The sequence below is a fragment of the Podarcis melisellensis genome (assembly GCF_964234715.1).
Source record: "Podarcis melisellensis genome assembly, chromosome: Z".
NCBI lineage: Eukaryota > Metazoa > Chordata > Lepidosauria > Squamata > Lacertidae > Podarcis > Podarcis melisellensis.
Genome location: NC_138547.1, coordinates 3,695,594 through 3,715,813, shown reverse-complemented (window position 1 = coordinate 3,715,813; position 20,220 = coordinate 3,695,594). Strand labels below are relative to the sequence as shown.

Below are 20,220 nucleotides of genomic sequence, written 5' to 3'. Positions count from 1 at the left end.
CACTTGACACAGCCACCAATCACCAACAAAATCGCTGCTGACAAGCTCCTGCTCGCAGATGCAACCAATCACCCGTCATCGTCCCCCATGCACTATCCGTGTATAAGACACGCCCCGTTTTATAACATTATTTTACAGTAAATAATCTTCGTCTTATACACAGAAAAGTATAAGATGGTAACATTTATGAAGCTGGCTGCTTTTCAGTAGGCCATAGCTAAGATTAATGGATATAACACTAAACTGTGGTTAATCTCGAATAGAAGCAGAAGCTTCCAGTCTTTGTGGCCACACTGTCACTCATATTGTAATACTAAACCTAGGCTTAGCTTAATTGTGTGTGAACGAGGCCCCTGAATCCCAGGAATTTTAAGTGAAGTGTCATCCAAGGTGCTCTCTCTCTTAGGGGAGAGCTTGAGTTGGCTGTAGCTTAAGAATCATGGTCATCAGCCCGGAAGGAGGACAATGGACAGAGGAGGACAGATCTCTGTCTCTCTGACAGGGTCCCATCTGTCCTCGGTCTTATCTTAGCTCCTGGGGGCCACTGCACCATCTAAAGACCTGCAGGAACCCACAGTAGTCCAAAAGTTGATTGATGTCCTCCACTTCAGGGATGAATCACCTGCCACCTCCACTCATCAAAAACCCCTGTGACATTTCTCCAATGAAAATAGGAATATTCCATTCCATAATGATAATTTTACTATTTATACCCCGCACATGTTCCTGGGTTGCCCCAGTCACTCTGGGCAGCTTCCAACATATATAAAAACATAATTAAACATTAAGAAAAAACTTCCCTATACAGGATTTCCTACAGATGGCTCAGGGATTCATTTACCAATGAAAATGTTCCTGGAAAATAGGGACACTTGCAAGGGTCTACTGCAAGGGTAGGCAACCTAAGGCCCAGGAGCCGGATCTGGCCCAATTGCCTTCTCAATCCGGCCTGTGGACAGTCCGGGAATCAGCGTGTTTTTACATGAGTAGAATGTGTCCTTTTATTTAAAATGCATCTCTGGGTTATTTGTGGGGCATAGGAATTCCTTCATTCCCCCCCCCCCAAAAAAAATATAGTCTGTCCCCCCACATGGTCTGAGGGACAGTGGACTGGCCCACAGCTAAAAAGGTTGCTGACCCCTGGTCTACTGTGACCTAGGGATGGGCTTTTCTCAGTTTTTAATTTTTTTTCCAAACTTCAGTTCTCTACATTTCCACACTAGTCTTCACACTATTATTATTAATAATAAATTTTATTTATACCCCGCCCTCCCCAGCCATAATAATATTCCTGTTTATGACCTCCGGGTTTTTGCTAAAAGCATTCTTCCTTGCTTCCTATTTTATTTATTCTGAACTACATATGCATGCTCAAGTAGGAAATAGTTTCTTTGTAGTTAAAATAATTTCTTCTGATCTGACTTTGTCCCACATGGGGTTTTTTGAAATGCTCAGAGGAAATCTGATTGGTTCTTACGAACACTGTGTAAAAAGTTCTTTTGTGAATAAAACGACCTGGGTCAAGGGGTGGAGAGGATTATTATTGGCACCTTCTCCCAAAGTCTTGCTGGTCAAGCCTCGTGTGTATTCCATTAATCAGAGTCCAATCCTTTCTTGCTTTGGAAACGCTACAACATCGAAGTCAGGATCACAGTGCCCCAGCCCTGCTGTTCTCTCCCTCTTATTCTCGTTCAAGGATTACCCAGCTGCTCTCCACCCTACTGGGCTGGTACCCAGCCTCACCTGGTTTGCACCGTATACAGAGCCCGTCAGGTCCCCGGATCAGCTCCATAGTTTCCTCATTCACTCGGACTAGGTTGATGGGGTAAATGTTGGGAAGGATCCTGCTATTGAAGCCACAAGCTCCCAGCTGCAGAGGAGAAAATTTTGGAGGTCACCACGGAAGCAAAGGGATGAAGGGCAGGAGGTCTGGGGCCCAGGGCCAAAAGCCAGGGCTCAGGCACTCTGGGCAAACACCAAGCAACGCCTTTCAGCAAGAAGGCAGCCCTTACCTTGTTGTCAAAGTTGCCCACACTGCAGTTGCACTCAGTGGCTCCATAAAACTCGGCTATCTGGGGGATGCCGAAGCGCTCAGTGAACTCCTTCCAGATAGAAGCCCGCAGGCCATTGCCCAAAGCCATCCGGACCCGATGTTTCCTCTCCACCTCTTGAGATGGCTGGTTCAACAGGTACCGACATATCTCCCCAATATACTGTACGATCTGATGGCAACAGCAGAGGAAGAAGCAGTCAGGGACAAAATGAGATGCATGGCACGAGGTAACCTACATGTGGCAGCTATGCAGTCTTCTACCTTTGAAATGATAGCCTTGATTCTCACGTGGGCCCCTGACAAATCTGTGCCCTGACCCTCCTCTCAAAGAGTTAACATTTTAGTTCATGTCTCTCCCACCCTTTTAGGCACAGGATGTTAAAAGAAATGCATTCAGCTCTGGAAATAAGGCTTGGAGAAGGCAACCCCTTAAAAGCCCATAGATCATTTAATCAGCACAAAGCCTAGTTTAAGAGAAATGTTTTCAGCTGGAGCCTATAGATATGTAATGAAGGTGCCTGGAGAGCCTCCTTGGGGAGAGTGTTCCACAAACAGGAAGCCACCACAGAAAGGGCCCTGTTCTTGTGCTGCCTCCTTCCAGTCTTGGCATGAGATGAAAAATCTCCATCTCGACATCCACCTTACAGGTTTTTGGTGTTCCAGCTACTGAGTCAATCCCCTGACTCTTAAGATGCTTTGGAAATGTGCTGCTATGCGTTTGCCTTTGGGAGGAATTTGTTGCTTTGTCTGGTGTTTTGCTGTTTGTTATATAAAAATACACACACATGCATTTATTATGATATTTATGGTGATGAGGAGGAGGAGGAGGTTGGAAGGCCATCTGCCAGGCATTCTTTACCTGTGAAACCTGCATTTCAGGGGGTAGAACTAGATCACCTTTGGGGTCTTTTCCAACTCTACAATACTATGGATCTCCTCTTTGCCCCACCCGCACAGCTGTGGTCTCAGCCCTGCCTCACCGTACAGTTGTATTTCACACAGTCTTCCCAGAAGTTAGAAGCTGAGAATTTCTTCCTGATTACGACCGTCATCCCATGCAGGACGCATTGGCCAACTCCAACAATGTTACCTAGAAGGGAAGAGCGAGAAGGAAACCCATTTTAGCCAGTAGGAAATCTGGAACTAAAAATGGTGACTAGCTTATGAGAAGCATGACTTTGCTGTTCCCGGTTTGGCTCAGACCCAATCTCCCAAAGACCCCAGGGCATGATCTTGGGAAGGGAAGAATCCAGCATGCCAAGTCGGTGCCTGGGTGGGAGAAATCACCTGGGAATGGCATGCAGAGAATCACGTTCGGTGGGTCACTCCAGAACCCTGGAACTTCCTTCCTCTAAATAATAACAAGTGTACAGAATGGTGGGTAGGACACAGAAGGTCCCAAGTTCAGTCCTCAGCACCTTTGGGTGGGGCTGGCAAAGGCTCTTGTCTGAAAAGCTGCTGTTGCTGCTTTTGATGGACCAACGGTCTGACTCGGTGTGATGCAGAATTCTGTGTTTCTATCAATTCCCTTCATTTCAGTTGGACGTTTTGTTCACAGTTCAGCAACAACATAGCCATCACAAAAGTGAAGCAGATGGGTCAAAGGTAAGTCACTGGAAAAGACCAAAAGGTTAAAGGCGCTGGTGTTACCTGCTGCGTGGTATAAGGGGAGGCAGTCATAGACCACATCGTCCTGTCGCATGCGGAAGCCGTTGAAAACCAGGGCTGCCATTCGGAAATACCTGAATTGGGAGACCAGAGAGAGAGATCAGTATTTGTCTGGAAACCAAGCCTTACGAGGAACAGCTAAGGGAGTTGAGTATGTTTACCCTGGAGAAGAGGAGATAGGATAGCTACTTTCAATTGCCTCAGGTTTCAGGAGCTTTTGGGGGGTAGGACTGTGAGCTATGGGCACCACACAGCCTGCCCTGTGCACCCTAGGCTTACTTCTGAGTAAATATGCACAGTATGGGGCTTCTATGCTTTCAACCTGCTGTTTTGGATTTGGGTTTATAATAAACTTAGTCCTGTTTTTTTCAAGAAGTTGAGTAACACAAAACAGAATTGACTGGGAGTTTCCTCACCCCGACCCCACAGACTGATCCCTTATGATTTTGCTCACCTGCAATGGACAATGATTGCAGCTTTGGGCAGCCCAGTTGTGCCTGAAGTGTAGATGTAGAACAATCTATCTGCAAGGCAAAAGGATGTTGAAAAATCCAGGGTCACCTTTGCTATCTAGTGGCATTGGTGTTCCGTGAAAAAGCAGAACTTCGGTGCCAGCACCTGGCTTTATTCTGTGGCAGGGAACCCTTTTTCCTGTCAGAGGCCACATTCCCTTGGGGAAGGTCTGCCAGGGGCCGCAGACCAGCTGTGGGCAGGACTGGTGCCAGTGGTGGGCAGAGCACCCCTTTACTGTATTTCTGCCACCCTCTTTCCCGCCATTTGCTTCTCCTCACCACCCACATGAGATTTGCAGGCTGCAGGTTCCCCAGCCCTGTTTTTAAAGAGCCTAATTACCAGCAAAATAATAATAATAATAATAATAATAATAATAATAATAATAATAATAATAATAATGATTTATTATTTGTACCCTGCCCATCTGGCTGGGCTTCCCCAGCCACTCTGGGCGACTTCCCCAAAAATATTAAAATCCTCTAATACATCAAACATTAAAAGCTTCCCTAAAGAGGGCTGCCTTCAGATGTCTTCTAAAAGTCTGATAGTTATTGTTCTCTTTGACATCTGGTGGGAGGGCGTTCCACAGGGAGGGCGCCACTACCGAGAAGGCCCTCTGCCTGATTCCCTGTAACTTGGCTTCTCGCAGTGAGGGAACCGCCAGAAGGCCCTCAGCGCTGGACCTCAGTATCCGGGCAGAATGATGGGGGTGGAGACGCTCCTTCAGATATACTGGACTGAGGGTGTTTAGGGCTTTAAAGGTCAACACCAACACTTTGAACTGTGCTCGGAAACGTACTGGGAGCCAATGTAGGTCTTTTAAGACCGGTGTTATGTGGTCTCCGCGGCTGCTCCCAGTCACCAGTCTGGCTGCCGCGTTCTGGATTAGTTGTAGTTTCCGGGTCACCTTCAAAGGTAGCCTCACATAGAGCGCATTGCAGTAGTCCAAGCGGGAGATAACCAGAACATGCACCACTCTGGCAAGACAGTCCGCAGGCAGATAGGGTCTCAGCCTGCGTACCAGATGGAACTGATAAACAGCTGTCCTGGACACAGAATTGACCTGTGCCTCCATGGACAGCTGTGAGTCCACAATGACTCCCATTCAGGACCAGGGAATCCTCCACACCTGCCCGCCTCCTGTCCCCCAAGAACAGTACTTCTGTCTTGTCAGGATTCAACCTCAATCTGTTAGCTGCCATCCATCCTCCAACCGCCTCTAGACACTCACACAGGACCTTCACCACCTTCACTGGTTCTGATTTGAAAGAGAGGTAGAGCTGGGTATCATCCGCATACTGGTGAACACCCAGCCCAAACCCCCTGATGATCTCTCCCAACGGCTGCATGTAAATGTTGAAAAGCATGGGGGAGAGGACAGAACCCTGAGGCACCCCACAAGTGAGAGCCCAGGGGTCTGAACACTCATCCCCCACCACCACTTTCTGAACACGGCCCAAGAGGAAGGAGCGGAACCACTGTATGACAGTGCCCCCAGCTCTCAGCCCCTCAAGGCAGTCCAGAAGGATGTTATGGTTGATGGTGTCCAACGCCGCTGAGAGATCCAGCAGAACTAGAAATCAGCTCTCACCTTTGTCCCTAGCCCGCCGGAGATCATCAACCAGTGTGACCAAGGCAGTTTCAGTCCCATGGTGAGGCCTGAATCCCAACTGGAAGGGATCCAAAATTAGACAGGCACTCAGTGTTATGATCTTTAGGTGGCTGCCTACTGACGATGCTTCTGTTTAAGAAGGCTTTCCCTGAGTTGTGACACAGTCATTTATGAAATAAACTGCTGTAAAGCAGTTTATAAATTTGCAAAACATGGGTCCATCCAACTCAGTACTACCTCCCCCAACCCTGCCTGGAAGTGATAGAGGTGTAACCTGGGATCATCTACATGCAAAACAATTGCTTCACCAACCCTAATAATAATAATAATAATAATAATAATAATAATAATAATAATAAATGATTTATACCCTGCCCATCTGGCTGGGTTTCCCCATATGAATAATAAGCTGTTTTGGTGTGGCGACTTAAACTGAACACTGATGTGAACAGCTGTGTGTGTCAATCTGAACTTATTATATGGTTTGTCTCTGTAGATCACAGCACAAGTATAAAGGCTGACATAAAGGTAAAGGTAAAGGTAAAGGTACCCCTGCCCGTACGGGCCAGTCTTGACAGAATCTGGGGTTGTGCGCCCATCTCACTTAAGAGGCCAGGGGCCAGCGCTGTCCGGAGACACTTCCGGGTAACGTGGCCAGCGTGACATTGCTGCTCTGGCGAGCCAGAGCCGCACACGGAAACGCCGTTTACCTTCCCGCTAGTAAGCGGTCCCTATTTATCTACTTGCACCCGGAGGTGCTTTCGAACTGCTAGGTTGGCAGGCGCTGGGACCGAGCAGCGGGAGCGCACCCCGCCGCAGGGATTCGAACCGCCAACCTTTCGATCGGCAAGTCCTAGGCGCTGAGGCTTTAACCCACAGCGCCACCTGTGTCCCCCCAAAAAAGGCTGACATACTAACTTAAATATGACATGAGATTCTCCATCATGAACCTTGCTTGACCTCAGTAAAAGCCTGATACTATTCTCAATTCAAGAAGTGACCTGAAGCTATTCAGGCATATCCTGAGTTCCTCACACCTTGTGAAGGTCAACACATGTAAATCAAGCTGCCAGCAAAGTCTACTCAAACTCCAGGTAATGGAAAGGCAGGGAACAGACAAAAGATAGCCAGTTCAGTCATAACTCACTAGGGTTTATTCAAACACGTTTTGCAAGATGGGGAGGTGAGATGCAGGCAGGAAATCCTGGGATAAATTTAAAAGCACAATAAATCTAGCTGCTTATGTTATTAGTGTAAGCCCTGCTAGCAAAATTGCCGTGCTCACTTCTGTAGGCTTTTGAGAGTAGGTAGAGATTCTTCCACTCTTTAGGTGTTTGTGTATGGTAGGATTTGAAGCCTGCTTAAATTGTAATTTTACTGTTTGAAACAGAATTCATGCATGTCGTCATTTTCATTTCATATAATAAACCAAGCTTTCTTTGTTAATGTGTCTCTCAAGAATCCTAATGTAAAGCTGTATGTTTGCCTCTAAGAATTACTGGGCTGCCCGTCTGGTCTTTAGGATAGCTTGTCCAGAATAAAATTATCAGGTGTCAGGAGTTTTATTCGGGCAAGAATAGAGACAAGCATATATTCATGAATGGACAAATGCCATAACTCTAGCAAAATATTCCAAACTTCTTGTTGGTGTGTTTGTATGAATACACAGTGCTGAACACGCATGTGACTTCAGACACATCCTGCAACAGTGACTTGGGGTTTGGTCTTTCTTTTTCAGTTAGCTCCTGAGTAGTAATAATAATAATAATAATAATAATAATAATAATAATAATAATAATAATAATAATATATTATTTATACCCCACCCATCTGGCTGAATTTCCCCAGCCACTCTGGGTGGCTCCCAATTGAATATTAAAAACACAATACAGCATTGAAGATTAAAAACTTCCCTAAACAGGGCTACCTGTTAAGGCAAAAGAGTAGGTAAAAGAGACCGAAAAGGCGGCAGCAATTTCATAGAAACATGCAATGAAAAATGGTTGCTGCCCACTGCCTGTGCCTACCTAGGAATCCCTTGTCTGGGGGAGTTGGTGACTGGCGAGATGCTTTTTCAATCAAAGGGTCCAGATGTTCTGAGCCTGGCAGCATGCTTTCCGCTTTCCAGTCGCCAGAACAGAAGAGGTGAGTGGACTTCCCAAGGGAAGGCTGCACTTCCCGCAAGGCTAGAAAGATAGAACAGGTGTTAGAAGCAAAAGCACAGAGAACACACCTTCTCTGCCACAGTGGCGCATGCATCTACAGCTGCAGGTCTTTACAGTGGTTCATATTCTACACCAGGGATGGGGAAACTGGCCCTCCAGTCGTTGCTGATGGAAGTCATGAGTCCAGCAACATCTGGAGGTCTTGGCTCAAAAAAATGTGTAGTGTGAATATTTTAGGACAAATAAGTGAATCAAAGAGTACCGTATTTTTTGCCCTATAGGACGCACTTTTCCCCCTCCAAAAATGAAAGGGAAATGTGTGTGCGTCCTATGGGGCGAATGCAGGCTTTCGCTGAAGCCTGGAGAGTGAGAGGGGTCGGTGCGCACCGACCCCTCTCACTCTCCAGGCTTCAGGAAGGTCTCCGCAAGCCTTGGGAGCCCGCAGGAGTTCACATCTGGCTCCCTAGGCTTGCGGATAGCAGCCTGCATCTCGAAGCCCGGGGCGCGCTGTGCAGCGCGCCCCGGGCTTCAGTTCCCCGACCTGGTTTGGAGGCTGGCGGTGGGGAGAAGCGCGCTTCTCCCCACCGCCAGCCCCACAAGCTCGGGGGACAGCGGGGAGGCGCAGCGCCGCCATCCTGCTGTTCCCCGACCTGGTTTGGGCTTCAGGCAGATATCCGCAAGGCGTGGGAACCCGTCAGGAAGTCGCACCGGTTTCCCAAGGCTTGCGGAGAGCTGCTTGTTCTGGGGGCTGGGGTCAGGGGAAGCTCGGGCTTCCCCCGCCCCAGCCCTGCGCCTGGGGGGATTTTTTTTTCTTTATTCCCCCCCCCAAAAAAACCCCTAGGTGCATCTTATGGGCTGGTGCACCCTATGGGGCGAAAAATACAGTATTTTAAATATGTGCAATCATATGTTTGAATCCTCATCTGTTCTTTATGGGCTCCGCTTTAGCAGGTTTCTGACCATATAATAAATGACTAGTGGGTTGTATAGCTATGTTTAGAAATGTGTATGTCAATACAGAATGCATATTTCTGTGCAGACTCTTTAAAAAATATATCTAAGATTAATGCAGAAACGGGATAGAATGGGCTTATGAATAGACACATATGGCTTTGACATGAACCAGAAATAGAGGAGCTGGACTCCATTATCCCTGAAGACTGGTAATGCTGGCCTGGGGCTGATGGGTGTTGGAGTCCAACAAAAGCTGGAGGGGCATAGGTCCCTTAGTCTCTTTTTCAAATAAATACACCTGCTCTTCTGCCTGCTTTCTGCTCTGCTTCCTGCCCCTGGATTCCCTCCCACCTCTTCTCACCATCAGCCAACTCGCTTCCAAACACGACGGCCTTTGAGTGCGAGATGTTGATGCAGTGAAGGAGCGACTCCTGCCGCACGTGAGAGTTGAGGAGAGCAGCCTCCACACCGATCTTGGCCATGCCGAGCCAGAGACCAACGTACTGGTTGCGGGATTCCATGAACAGGGCGATGACATCCCCAGAGCGGAAGCCTCTTTCATACAGGAAGTTGGCCACCTGGTTGGAATAGTTATCCAGGTCTTGGAAGGTCCACGTCTCGCCCGTCCCCTGGAAAATCAGGGCTGCTTTTCCTGGATGCTTGCGTGCTACCTGCTGGAAGAGCTTTGGGACTGTGTACTTGTTCTTCACGTACCACCAAACCTTCAACCGAGTCAAGAGGACAACGTATCCAGTCCTGGCAAGGAGAAGAAGGCACAAGTAAGGTTTCCTCCGGGAGAAAGAATCATAGATGTGTAGAGTTGGATGGGAATCATAGCTAAAGAATCCCTGACAGGTGGCATCCAACCTGCGCTTTATAAAATATACAATGAAAGAGAGTCCATCACCTTCTGAGGGAGTCTGTTCCACAATTGAATGTCTCTTGCCCTCAGAAAGTTCTTCCTTTTTATTGGAATTCATTGGCCCTAGCCTCTGGAGCAGCAAAAAGCAGCCTTTCATATATACGAAGATGGCTTTCATATCTCCTCTCAGGCTCCTCCAAGCTAAAGATACCCACCTTCCTCAACCACTCCTCATAAGGCTAGGTTTTCAAGCTTTTTATCAATACAGTGGTACCTCAGGTTACAGACGCTTCAGGTTACAGACGCTTCAAGTTACAGACTCTGCTAACCCAGAAATAGTACCTCGGGTTAAGAACTTTACCTCAGGATAAGAACAGAAATTGTGCTCTGGCGGCACAGCAGCAGGAGGAGGCCCCATTAGCTAAAGTGGTGCTTCAGGTTAAGATCGGTTTCAGGTTAAGAACGGACCTCCAGAACGAATTAAGTTCTTAACCCGAGGTACCACTGTAATCTTGTTTGCCGTCCTCTGCACACCTTCCAGCTTGTCAATATCTTTCTTCAACTGTGGTGCCCAGAGCTGGACATAGGACTACAGGTGGGGCCTGGCCAGGGCAGAGATGCCATGATTCCAGTTGGCCAGCTCATCCCAAGGGAATGGAGAGGAACCGCCCACCCACTCGTCTTCATTGAAACACTCTTAACAGTATGGCAATCTCATGCCGCTGTGTCTCCGTCAAGCCTGTAGGTGTGTTCAGCTGAACAAGAACCAGGATACATTCCATGGAAGAGGGTTTCGCAAGCATCCCAGGCTCAGAACCCCTCCTAAACTCGCCCTTATTGCAAAGCCCCACCTACACACCCAGCCTGCCACCTCCTCAGCACTCAGTCACAGAATTTTCACATGGGGCTAACTGTAGGCACAGGAAAGATGCCTTATACCATCCAGCCGATCTCCAGGGCTGGGGCTGGGGGCTCTCTCATTACCTGCGACATGGTGATGCCACAGGGGACTGAACCTGGGACCTTCCGCATGCAAAGCAGGTGCTCCACTGCTGAGCTACAGCCCTCCCCAAACAGGAGCACAGGAAGCTGCTAGGTCCAAGTCAAAATATTGGTCCACCTAGTTCAGTATTGTCTACACAGACCAGAAGTGGCTCTTCAATACTTCAGGCAGGGTTCTCTGCTAGGCCTACGTGGAAATGACATCAGGGACTGAACCTGGGACATTCCGCTTGCAAAGCAGATCCTCTGCCACAGAGCTAAGGTCTCTTGCCGTTAATATATTAGTGCTCCCCACTGGCAAATTGAACTCTATCTCCCTAGCTGCCTGCCAATACTATGAAGACAGCCTGCTTCTTTTTAAAATTATATTATATTTGCATACCAGGGATGCGGGTGGTGCTGTGGTCTAAACCACAGAGCCTAGGGCTTGCCGATCAGAAGGTCGGTGGTTCGAATCCCCGCGACGGGGTGAGCTCCCGTTGCTCGGTTACTGCTCCTGCCAACCTAGCAGTTCGAAAGCACGTCAAAGTGCAAGTAGATAAATAGGTACCACTCTGGCGGGAAGGTAAACGGCATTTCCGTGCACTGCTCTGGTTTGCCAGAAGTGGCTTAGTCATGCTGGCCCCATGACCCGGAAGCTGTACACTGGCACCCTCGGCCAATAAGGCGAGATGAGCACCGCAACCCCAGAGTCGGTCACGACTAGACCTAATGGTCAGGGGTTCCTTTACATTTATTTGTATACCACTTTTTCCTCCAAGGATCTCAAGGTGGTGTGCATGGTTCTCAGCTTCCCATTTTTATCTTCTCAACAAACCTGTGAGGTAGGTTAGCCTGAGGGGCAGTGAGTGGCCCAAGGATAGCCAATGAGTTTTATGGCTGAGTGGGGATTTGAACCCTGGTCTCCCAGGTCAAATTCCAACATTCTAACAATTACCCTACACGGCTCTAAGCAAGGATCTGTTGAGTGGGACCCCTAATATAATACCAGCACTAGAAGACTGTATCTGCAGTTCTGCATCTAGTTCTGGATGCCACATTTTAAGAAGGACATTGATAAACTGGAATGTTCCCACAGGTGAGCAATCAAGCTGGTGAGGTGTCTGGAAACTAAGCCCTACTGTTGAAAAAGCTGGGAATGTTTAGCCCAGAGAAGAAAATACGCAGTGGAGACATGATAGCCATCTTATAATACCTGAAGGCTGTCCTGCAAATGACGGAGCAGACTCACTCTGCATTACTTCAGAGGACAGGAATAGAAGAACCCTGTGGTGGAAATGGCAGGGAGCAGATTCTGGCTAAACTTTAGGAGAAACTTATTGACACAAGGGCTGTTTGGCTGTGGAAATGGCTATCTTGGAAAGTGGTGAGCTCTGCTTTCATGGAGATATTTGAGCAGAGGCTGGATGACCATCTGTCAAGGAAACCTCAGGAAGGAAGAGTGTTCTTGTGACTGCAGGTTTCCCACAGATATCTGGTTGTCCACTGTCTGTGAGAACAAGATGCTGTACTTGAGGGACCACTGGTCTGACCCAGTAGGCCCTTCTGATGTTCTTATGTTCATCTAACAAAAAGGAGGTTTTCTCTTATTGAGTTTCAAGGACCTTTCCCCCCTCTCTTGTAGGGTGTCTTAGACCAGGGATGGTGAGAGATGATTGCAACACTGCCACACCCTGAAAGGAGCCATGCTTGATTATGCTGTGTGTGTGTGTGTGTGTGTGTGTGTGTGTGTAATACCAGTTTTGCCTGAACAAAGGCAATTTCTTGGCATCAGACCAGGCAAAGTCATAGACTAGAAAGCTTGGCTGTTTGTAATTTCTTAGGCACGTCTGAAGTCCAAAGTGCAGTCTGGCATGGAACAGTACTTCAAACGAGCAGCAACATTTTATTCCAAGCAGAGAATCTTTCAACATCGTTCCTCACATTACACCAGGGCTGCCAATTTTGGGGGGCCTGTGGGAACCTTTGGAATTCTGAGAGTGCTGTGGACACTGCCCCTGCCCTTTGGTCAATCCCTGGCCCCAGCACAAACAGAAGAAGGGCACACACACACGAATGCACACACAGCCTTTCCATGGGGTCTGTGTAAAAGTTACATCCAGAAGATTAAAACAGTGGAGTGTCTTGAATTGTCATCTTTTTGCTTTGGGTCCCAGCCAAACTACCATCAAATAAGGCTTACATTGGTAGGCTGCACAGAAAAATAATAACAGATCTGGTGCTTGCCAGTAGCACAAAAGTATTGATCCAAGGCATAGATCCTCATGGATCTTAATGATTCCCTCCCTCCCTCCCCCCCCCCGGAACACATCAGTGGGCGCATTTGAGTGAAAGAAAGCCTTTTCAGTTCCTTCTAGGCTCTCTGTGAAAGTAACACAGGTCTCTGCTTTTTAGTGAATCTGAAAATACCTTGGAGAGCCTTGTCAGTTTCACCAGTGCTGGGAAAACCTCTTTCACTCGCTCCTTCTCCCTGACACCACTGCTTCTGCTGCTCCAAGGAGGGGTGTGAGAAGCTTACTTCCAAAGGGTGTATTGGCCCATCAGTGTGGATCATGGGTAGGTAAACTAAGGCCCGGGGGCCGGATCCGACCCAATCACATTCTAAATCCGGCCCGCAGACGGTCCAGGAATCAGCATGTTTTTGCATGAGTAGAATGTGTCCTTTTATTTAAAATGCATCTCTGGGTTACAGTGGTGCCTCGCAAGACGAAATTAATCCGTTCTGCGAGTCTCTTCATCTTGCGGTTTTTTCGTCTTGCGAAGCACGGCTATTAGCGGCTTAGCGGCTATTAGCGGCTTAGCGGCTATTAACGGCTTAGCGGCTTTAAGAAAAAGGAAACAAACTCGCAAGAACTCGCAAGACGTTTCGTCTTGCGAAGCAAGCCCATAGGGAAATTCGTCTAGAGAAGAGACGCAAAAACCAAAAAACCCTTTCGTCTTGTGCATTTTTCGTTTTGCGAGGCATTCGTCTTGCGGGACACCACTGTATTTGTGGGGCATAAGAATGTGTTCGTTCCCCCCAAAATATATATATATATATATATTCTGGCCCCCCACAAGGTCTGAGGGACAGTGGACTGGCCCCCCGCTGAAAAAGTCTGCTGACCCCTGGACTTCACCAGTCTTCCCTAACCAGGTGTCTTCTAGATGCTGTTTGACTCCAACTCAACCTCAGCCAATGGTGAATGGCTGGAGATTATAGGAGCTGAAGCCCCACAACATCTGGAAGGCCCTACATAAGCAGCTGCTGATGGCACGGCAGAGAGCAGGGAAAGGCACAAGCCTGGGACATTCAGGCACAGGCAAGTTGCCCTGGGACACCACAAAGAGGGGGCAGAATTGGCTGAGCAGTTGCTTGTTTTTGTTGCGACCACACATTTAAAGTAGGAAGCATCACTCTTAACAGGCTGTGTGGCTGTGTGTTCATCTAACCCTGTATTATCTGGATGGGGCTGATGGGAATTGTAGTCCAAGTGCATCTTCATGGTGCCGTGCCTGGATCCCCCTAATCTGTTCTGATGGGCAGTGGCTTTCCAGGGCCCCTATTACTTCCTGCTGGTCCTTCCAACTGGATTTACCAGGGATAGAAACTGGGCCCTTCTGAAAACCAAGCATTGTGTACTCTTCCACTGAGCAACGGGCCCTCCATGTAACCAACACATACCCTTTGCTTCAAGATACCGAGTGCTATAGCTAGTGCCAAAGCTTGCATTTCTCATGTGCTTCTGAGAAACCCACATAAATTATGGACCTACAGCTACATCAAAATGATTGCTGTAAAAAGCATGTTAGCAAGAAACATATACATCCCTTGAAGCCACATGAAGGAGGCTCGGAAAGGGAGGTCCCCCAGTTTACAAAACTTACGAAACATCCCGTCTGGCTGTCAAGATGACGATGCGAAGGAAAGTCCATCCTCCAGATCCCAAGTAGAATATTAAGAGAGCCGGGACCACCTGGATCCATGGCAGGTCCAGGAACAGCCGGAAGACCACAAAGAGGAGAAGCAGAGCCGCCGAACGTAACATGCTGGCCTGGGGAGAGGAGAGAGGGAAGTTCCCTTTGGTGAGATGAAGAGCCCTTGCAGGTCCCCTTCTTATTGCACATTCAGGACTATTTGTGCTCAATAAATAATAATAATAATAATTATTATTATTATTATTATTATTTAGAAGATACCTGAAGGCAGCCCTGTTCAGGGAAGTTTTTAATGTGTGACATTTTAATGTATTTTTAATCTTTGTTGGAAGCCGCCCAGAGTGGCTGGGGAGACCCAGCCAGATGGCTAGGGTACAAATAATAAATGATGATGGTGATGATGATAGTAAGAGGGCTGTACCATTATGTTTTCAATGCAGCAAGCGCTGTGGGGTAGACTTACAGATGCCCTTCCAACCAGTGTGTGCCCCGTAAGCCTGCTGAAACCCTGCAACTTTTCATGCCGCAAATGTTCCAGAGTTGTCCCGTTTTCTTAATGAAAGGGCTCCTCCAGGCAGCAATAAAGCAATCGTGTTTGGGAAAGCACAGCAGAACAACTAATAAAGTGGAATGATGTTTGGACAGTCCAATATAATTCTTTAACTAATGCACTATTATTGCACCAATGACATTTTGCAGACTATCCCCCACCCCAAACCAACAACAACCCAACACCTAACTTGGATGACCCCTTGCTTTCCAAACAGCTGGCCCTAAATGGCCACCCAGGTTGGCCACATCTGTCCACCTTTGCTAAACTGTGAACAAAGACTTTAAATAATAACATTAATTTTTAAAAAGCCGAGGCCCAACTCACCAAGGGAAATCTGGGCTTGCAATCCTAGCTAATTCTTCTCCTCCACAAGGCAGCCTTTTGCTTCAGCGACGTCTCTCTGCCTCTTTGCTTCACCTTCTCCCGACAGAAAGAATGCTATTTGGACCATAACCTAATGAGCAACAGGATAAACATGTACATAAGTCCAAGGTTATTGATTATTTTCCTGGCCCGTTGTGCTTTGCTGGTTTATCTATGCCATATGACCTGGGAACGTGGAAGGGAATGTTATAAAAGTCAATTTCTGGTCTGTGACGATGATAAAGAAATCCATTCATTCGTTATAAAAGTCAGGTTTCCTGCAAGCCTTTCCTGGCTGCTCCCCTCAAACTTTTGCAAAGTAAGCGCTCCTCCACCCAAATGAGATCAATGCTGCTATTGACTCTGGCCACAGTTAGGTTGAGACTCTGGTATTGTGAAAGGTACAAGTTCAGGTCACTTAACATGGTTTAACTTGCCTGCTTGGCATTCTCTGTTCATCAGTACTGTTATGTACTGAAGTTCTCACCCTGGGCCAGCAGGGGTATACTGTAGATAGTTATGCAAATAAGGGATCAAAAATGACGTTCAGTGATTGGATAGTTTTAGAAAGTTGTTACAATAACGTTGTACTGGAGCGCTATATAAGCAGGCTGACTGAACCCTTCAGTTCAGTTCTGTCCTGGCCTGTGAATAAACAAGAGCTGTTTGAAGAATCGCTGTGTCGTCTGATATGTTCACCCACAACTTAACAAAGACCACAATATTTCTTTGAAACATCCGCCAACAGCAGCCTTTACCAACCAGATGCCCTCCAGATGGTTTGGACTACCATTTCAGCCATTTCTGATAACTGGCCATGCTGGCTGGGGCTGATGGGAGAAGTAGTCCAAAACAACTCTGGAGGGCACCAAGCTGAGCTATTTGGTATGATTGTTCAGGAGACGGTTCTACCATACAAGTTTGAAAACCATCTCAGTCCTAACTCCCTGCTTCCTCTCTTACAAAACTAGAACGTGGAGATCATCCACTGACATTGAATGGCTGGAGATGTAGGACAAGCCGGGGGGGGAACTTCTTCATGCAGTGCATACTTCAGGGGTGTGGAACCTCAGGTCTGGGGGCCAAATGTGGCCCTTGAAACCTCTCCACCTGGCCCTTGGGACATTTCCAATGCCAGAACCTCTCCCCAGGCCACCCCCTTGACTGGATCTGCTTCACACCCTTCCTAAGTTTTTCTGCCTGGCTGAAATGTGCCATTGAATTCTGATAAAGGCTGGATGGGAGATAGAGAGGGGTGTGTGCAGAAACTAGCCTACTTCACAAAGGTAATAATTACATCTGATGCTCTCCCAACTTTTGGTTTTGGCTCTGCCCACCATGGTATCCAGCATCTGGACATCCACCCACAACCTGGGGGACTTCTGTAACATACCGACAAATTCAGGGCGGGCAATTATAATTGATTGGGAGGTTTAGTGCAATTGCAACAAACCCACTTTCCCAAAAGATTAGACTTCTTTTAGGCGAGGTAAGTGACAGGAAAATGCAGCATAACAATAATAATTGATTTTTCCTGGTAGCAGCCTGGATGGAGAAATGATTGTTAGTTAACTCTGCAAAACCTGTTTGGAAGTTTGCACTTGTAGATGAACTAACACAACACTGCAAAGTAGTCAGAGGCAACATTACCAGAAATAACTAGTCTCCCTGCATTTCTTCCATTAATTCACCACCAGAAGAAACTTCTGCTCACTTTTCTTATTGGAGAGGTTATATCCTGTTATCCTGAATTTCACCTTGATATTCTGGATTTTCTTTATTTATATATCACGTCAATGACTCTTGCCAAGTGTTTAAAGAAGGTTGTACTTAACTTTGCAAGTCTGCAAAGTTTGGCATTTACCGGTATCTACACTGTATATTCTTTCCAAGGGATGCAGGTGGCGCTGTGGATTAAACAACAGAGCCTAGGACTTGACGATCAGAAGGTTGGTGGTTCGAATCCCCGCAATGGGGTGAGCTCCCGTTGCTCGGTCCCTGCTTCTGCCAACCTAGCAGTTCGAAAGCACGTCAAAGTGCAAGTAGATAAATACGGTAGGTACCGCTCCAGTGGGAAGGTAAACGGCGTTTCCGTGTGCTGCTCTGGTTCGCCAGAAGCGGCTTAGTCCTGCTGGCCACATGACCCGGAAGCTGTACGCCGGCTCCCTCAGCCAATAAACCGAGATGAGTGCTGCAACCCCAGAGTCGGTCATGACTGGACCTAATGGTCAGGGGTCCCTTTACCTTTATATTCTTTCCAAAGTGTGTAATTGGAATGAAATGTCATTAAACAGCCAGTGCCGTCTACACGCCCCTGCCTACTGAGATCAAGCAGGCGCCTTCACTGTGCTCTTTTCGGCACCTCCTAAAAACATTTTTGTTTAGACAAACCTACCCAGGTGCTTAGAAAGTTGAGGGTCATTGTGTAGTATTTCAACTTTTGTATGTTTTAAAGTATGGTTGTGAATTTATCTTGATGTTACAGTATTATCTTCTTAAAAACCACTTTGAAAAGGTTTTTTGTTTTTGATTTTAATAGTCAAGCGGAGTATAAATCTTATTAAATAAATAGATAATAAGTACCAACATATCCAAACCAATGGTTTCAAGTTGCATAACTTTCTGAACTAACTAAACTAATTACTAACTAACTATGACTAAACTTTCTGAAAATAAGCACTGTTCAACAGTGGAACGGACTCCCTCAGAAGGTGGTGGGCTTTCCTTCATTGGAAGTTTTTGAGCAGAAGTTGGGTGGCCATTTGTCACAGACGTTTTAGTTTAGTTTACTGATTAATAAATAGATAAATCAAATTCCTGCATTGTGGGGGGTTGGGGTTGGGCTAGATGACCCTCAGGGTCCCCTTCCAAATTCAAGATTCTACGATTCTATGCTCTGAACAAATGCTGAATGAACAGATCTTCTGGCAGTACCACAGCTGTATTCCATGTGTTCTGGACTCCCACAGCCCCTGACATGCTAGCTGGGGCTGGTGGGAATGGTGACTGCAACAACATCTGGAAGGATGGGGAAGTTTGCCCCAGGGTCAGGGGCATGATCCAATGACCCTGGCCAAAAAGTGAGTTTTGGGGAAGGGCTTACAGAAAATAAAGGAGGTGGTTCTCTTATAACAAGGTGGTATTAACTAAGTGAAAGTATGAGTAACTGAAATAATCACATATTCTTCCCCTTCCCGCATCCAACCACATTTGCCTTTGGTCATAGCTGTCAACTTTTCCCTTTTCTTGCGAGGAATCCTATTCAGAATAAGGGAATTTCCCTTAAAAAAATGGAACAGTTGACAGCTATGCCTCTGGCATGACAAGCATGCCTCTATTTTCAGCTCTGATTGTGTCCAATGCCCCTTTACATGTGTGCATCTAGAAAGGCATGCCTGAAGCGCCACAGGAAACAGGAACAACTCTTAGATGTCCGTAAAGCACCTCAGCTTCTGAAGGACTTGTTTCTTCTCTGCAGGCACAGGCTCCAACCCTGAACTCCAGACAAACCCTCCCTGGCCTTCAACCTATTCGTGCACATCATGCTCCCTTTTGATGTGACAGGGAGAAACAGGACGTTAGACAGGCAACAGGAAACACATCAGCTATGCCGGTGGGGTTTGCAAGCCCTGAGATGACACTGCAGTTTGCAGGCTGTCCTCAAGCCAAGGGTTATTCAGCTAAAAAGCTGGCCAATGAAGAGGATGGGGATAGACGAATCTGACCCCCTTTGCTCTTCGTTTGTTGCTTTTGGGTGGCAAGTCAACAAAACGGATCCTGGTTGTTGCTGAAGCCTGGGCAGAAGGTTAAATACAACTCCCTGGATGGGTTCTTAATGCCATCCTGCAGGAGCCCACTGGACTGGACTCAAGGGAACCCTGCAGAGTTAGTTCATTGTGTCTTGAGGATTCGAAACACAGTGGGCAAGTCAATTAGCCCCTTTTTTGCTCAGAAAAGGAACAATTTTTAAAATTCTGCCAAAAAATTCTCTGTGTGTTTTTAAAGACGACCACAGAATCTGTACATCGGCAGTGCTATTGTAATTGTTCAGAATTATACAGTTTGGAGAGACATCTAGTTTGATTTCCTTCAGAAGCTGATCACACTTTGGGCCAAATTAAGCTAGGTGCTTCTTTCACAGTTTGCAGTTGTGTGAGTGGCTTATTCAGCGTAAAGAGCAGGAAGGGGTGTGCTCTTCGGAATCCCTCACTAAAAGTGGGGAGGGTTTTCCCCATCATTTTGAGCAGGGATTCCCATGCAGGTTCACTCGGAAACTTCTGCTAATACGATAGGGAAAACCTCTGTTTTCGCAGTCCAAAACACCTTTCTGAAATAAGAAGAGCTTTGCATAGATCCCATCCAACCAATCAGGATTTAACCTGTGATTATCAGCCTAAATTTGCCAGCCGAAATCTACATCTATACACTATAAACCAACAGACAAACTACTTTCCAAAATATACAGCACTGTAGATGAATCACTTACATCCCCAGGTCACAGTAAGCAGCTCTTGAGCTGTCTTCCTCTCCTCCAGCCTCCGTCTCTGTTTCTCCACC

The 20,220-nt window shown here is 47.0% G+C and overlaps 1 protein-coding gene across 1 annotated transcript in view; it reads right to left on the bottom strand.

Moving 5' to 3' along the window:
* SLC27A4 (solute carrier family 27 member 4) overlaps positions 1-20,220 on the bottom strand; it is a 33,665-nt gene extending 13,445 nt beyond the window's left edge. Inside the window, exons 1-10 of the mRNA XM_081896443.1 lie at positions 20,150-20,220; positions 15,625-15,754; positions 14,697-14,863; positions 9,327-9,721; positions 7,874-8,032; positions 4,176-4,245; positions 3,704-3,795; positions 3,034-3,143; positions 2,013-2,222; positions 1,744-1,870 (exon numbers count right to left, since the gene is read on the bottom strand). Of these exons, the coding sequence (XP_081752569.1) occupies positions 1,744-1,870; positions 2,013-2,222; positions 3,034-3,143; positions 3,704-3,795; positions 4,176-4,245; positions 7,874-8,032; positions 9,327-9,721; positions 14,697-14,857 (1,324 nt within the window). The 5' untranslated portion in view covers positions 14,858-14,863; positions 15,625-15,754; positions 20,150-20,220. The remainder of the gene's footprint in view (positions 1-1,743; positions 1,871-2,012; positions 2,223-3,033; positions 3,144-3,703; positions 3,796-4,175; positions 4,246-7,873; positions 8,033-9,326; positions 9,722-14,696; positions 14,864-15,624; positions 15,755-20,149) is intronic.